Source organism: Berghia stephanieae, chromosome 12 (genome assembly GCF_034508935.2).
Source record: "Berghia stephanieae isolate SIO BIC M18660-M18661 chromosome 12, UCSD_Bste_1.3, whole genome shotgun sequence".
In the NCBI taxonomy this organism is placed as follows: Eukaryota; Metazoa; Mollusca; class Gastropoda; order Nudibranchia; family Aeolidiidae; genus Berghia; species Berghia stephanieae.
In genome coordinates this window covers 27,594,440-27,597,816 of record NC_088371.1, presented here as the reverse complement: position 1 = coordinate 27,597,816, position 3,377 = coordinate 27,594,440, and the positions used below count along the sequence as shown (strand labels likewise).

The 3,377-nt window shown below is 30.6% G+C and overlaps 1 protein-coding gene across 1 annotated transcript; it reads right to left on the bottom strand.

The window, feature by feature from the left end:
• Positions 1-1,893: 1,893 nt before the first annotated feature.
• Positions 1,894-2,898, bottom strand: LOC144957606 (uncharacterized). Its single transcript, XM_078888950.1, has one exon. The coding sequence runs from the start codon at positions 2,626-2,628 to the stop codon at positions 1,894-1,896; it is 735 nt and encodes a 244-aa protein (XP_078745076.1). The 5' UTR covers positions 2,629-2,898.
• Between the last annotated feature and the right edge of the window lie 479 nt (positions 2,899-3,377).

Genomic DNA, 3,377 nt, shown 5'->3' with positions numbered 1-3,377 from the left:
AGTAAAACATTAGCGAACAATCATCAGGGAGTGCACCACTAGAACTAGATTTGTTATATAAATAGAAGACAGGAACCGTTATGTCCTTTGCAATTCCTTTTATATACGTGGATGTATACCGTCAGGTCCCATAATAATAATAATAATAATAATAATAATAATAATAATAATAATAATAATAATAATAATAATAATAATAATAATAATAATAATAATAATAATAATAATAATAATAATGTACTTTATTCATCCGAAAGGAAATTTTTGTACAGACGTATAATTTGCCGAGAATGATACATACATAAACATAATATAGACGTCTACGTAAATATAATGGGGTAAAGTAAAATTTGGTAATAGGTATATATAGTATAGTAATATTGTAGGCTGTAAGAATAATTACATAGTGTAAATTAGGGTACATACAGATTATAAAAGTGTAAAGATATAGATATCTAGAAAAGGTCTATTGATGTCAACATATAAGAAAAAAAGATCAGTAAAAAGCTAAGAATCAGTTATAGTATAATACTGTTGTAAATTGACTGAGAAAAATTACATAGTATAAATTACATGGCACGTAATGTAGAATAAAAAGGTCAATAAAAACGTTGTCGTAAGCGATTTTATAAATTGATGTTTTAAAAATTGTGGGTATGGAGTAATTTTAAAGAAAAGGTTTCAAAGTTAAAACAAACGTAGACCAAAATTTATAAATTATTTTCCTTATTAAAAATTCTGCAACTGTAAGGTAAAAAGGATCGGAGGTGTCATTCACTTTTTGTTCGTATAGACAACAATCGGTCACTTCTGTTCGACTTAGTGATCTGAAGATTTAAAGGGTGAGTTGGATTATCTAAAATATTACTGATTTTTCTTAAGCAGTATTCTGAATATAAATCATTAAAAGACATGGATCCTGTAGTAAATGTATTAGCTCTTTTAATAATCCTGTCAAAGTTAGCTTTTGCTGAGCTAAGACAACCCCCCCCCCCCCCCAGGCAGAAATCAAAAAACCAAAACACTTTCTATTACAGATCTATAAAATAGCGTACAAAGTGTTTTGTCAATGTTAAGTTGGGACAATTTCCGTAAAAAGTACATTCTTTGATTAATTTTGCTATTGATATAACTGGAATGTAAGTCCCACCGTAATTTGTTGTCCATGGTGACTCCTAGATATTTGTATTCTACTACTAGAAACTGACGTCTTTAAGGGCCAAGCAATTTTGATTATTCTCTCATCAACAGCTGTCAATATTTGTTCTCTTTAAGAGCTTTGATAAAAGTACAAAAAGGTTTGTTAATCTTATAGATCCTGAGATATATTTTGTATAATTTTGTTGACTTTCACACTTAAGTCGCCATATTAAAGTATAACACTTTGTTCTGGACGGTTAATTTCTTGCCATATTATTACGTATAAACATATATATATATATATATATATATATATATATATATATATATATATAGAGAGAGAGAGAGAGAGAGAGAGAGCGAGAGAGAGAGAGAAACGAACGTCTCGGCCATATAATGTGAGTGACAATTCATTATTACGTATATATATATATATATATATATATATATATATATATATATTTATATTTATATATATATATATATATATATATATATATATATATATAGAGAGAGAGAGAGAGAGAGAGAGAGAGAGAGAGAGAAACGAACGTATCGGCCATATAATGTGAGTGACAAATTATATTTATATTTATATATATATATATATATATATATATATATATATATATATATATATATGTATATATATATTTGTATATCTTCATGTGTTTTGCAAACGTTAATCCGATCGAAATATTGGATGTTCATAGTGTTTATAAATTGACTATTGATGGAATGTTTATCCCTATATTACAGAACTATTTCACAAATGTGATAATTTCTGTTTCCACATGGACAGTCATATAACAGTCCGTTTTCTCTCCAGGCCACCACGCAATACTCTTCTCCAGCATAACTGTTTGGTTCACCGGGTCGCCACAGAGTATTCCACAAAGAACTCTCTTTGTCAAACTTCTCGCCGTCCACCCATTCAAACAAGCTTCTTATATAAATGGCTTTTAATCCAACCCAACTATCAACAACGATAATATCTTTGAGGAGAGAAAATTTTTCAACTGTGTCAATAACGTACATAGTTCCTCCATTTCGTGCGCAATCACTTTTTGCCACTTCATATTCCATTGGTGTTTGAGACACATACATACAAACAGCAGTTCCGTGTTTAACTGTAAATGAGAATCCGGCATTTTCATCACAAATTGCTCTTGAGTAAACTGATCCACTCAATGAAATTGAGCCAAATGAATTGTTTCTAATCACTACAGATCCTGGGGTACAAGTTTTGGTCATCTCATCAAATTGGACACTGTTGCAATTGACCGTATAATAGTACAGGCATTCTCGTATACAAGACATTCGTGACTCAGAAATCCAATTAGAATGTCCAATTCCAACAAATTTCAAATTTTCTGTATGATTACTGACTAAAATCCATAGTGCCGATTTTTCGTTCTTGCCAAGCACAGGCGAAGCAAAGAAATGCATAATTAGTAATAAACAGAGAGGTAGAGTAGAACTATTCATCTTTTAAGGAAAGTGGCAATGGGGTATCTTTGGGGATCAACAATAGATCAAATGTTACACAGTTTTTATTATCAATAGCTTTTTACACAATAAAGTATACAGTGGTGTCCAAAATGTTATTTATGTCCAATCAATTTATTCTATAATATTACTTCAGAATCATACACGCTACTGCGTCAAACACGATGTTGGCAACAAGTTGTCAAAGGAAGTTCCAGACAGTATGCAAGCAAAAAAATGAAGTCTAAATTAACGCAATTAAAACAGAACATGGAATTTGCAAGTTTTTCTTTAAAGCTAAAGAGGCAGAATTCTCTCTCTTGAATATAGACTATTGTATTAGCTCAAATTTTAAAAAGATAAATGTAAAACTTAATTGTAGGTAGAATGCTCACCGCGATATAATAACGTTAAGAGTCGATTGATCATAAATTAATGTCATAAATAGCAGTACCACATAATTATCTATTACCAAACCCGCAGAGAAGCTAGCTGAAAGTATAGTCACTCCAAAATTGCAACTGTTATATATGGTCTAGGGTTTGCAATATTGAATAATAAATTACACGACAGAATTGAACCACGAAATTAACATGTTTCTAACAACTGACATGAATTAGTAAGCTGGTGCACTTTTCTGCCGTTCACTGGAAAACGCTTTTTGGACAGAAATGTTTTACTTTATATTATATCGACGTGTACATATATGCAGGGTCTGACATCTGAACCCAGTTATGGGCCTAGTTTAA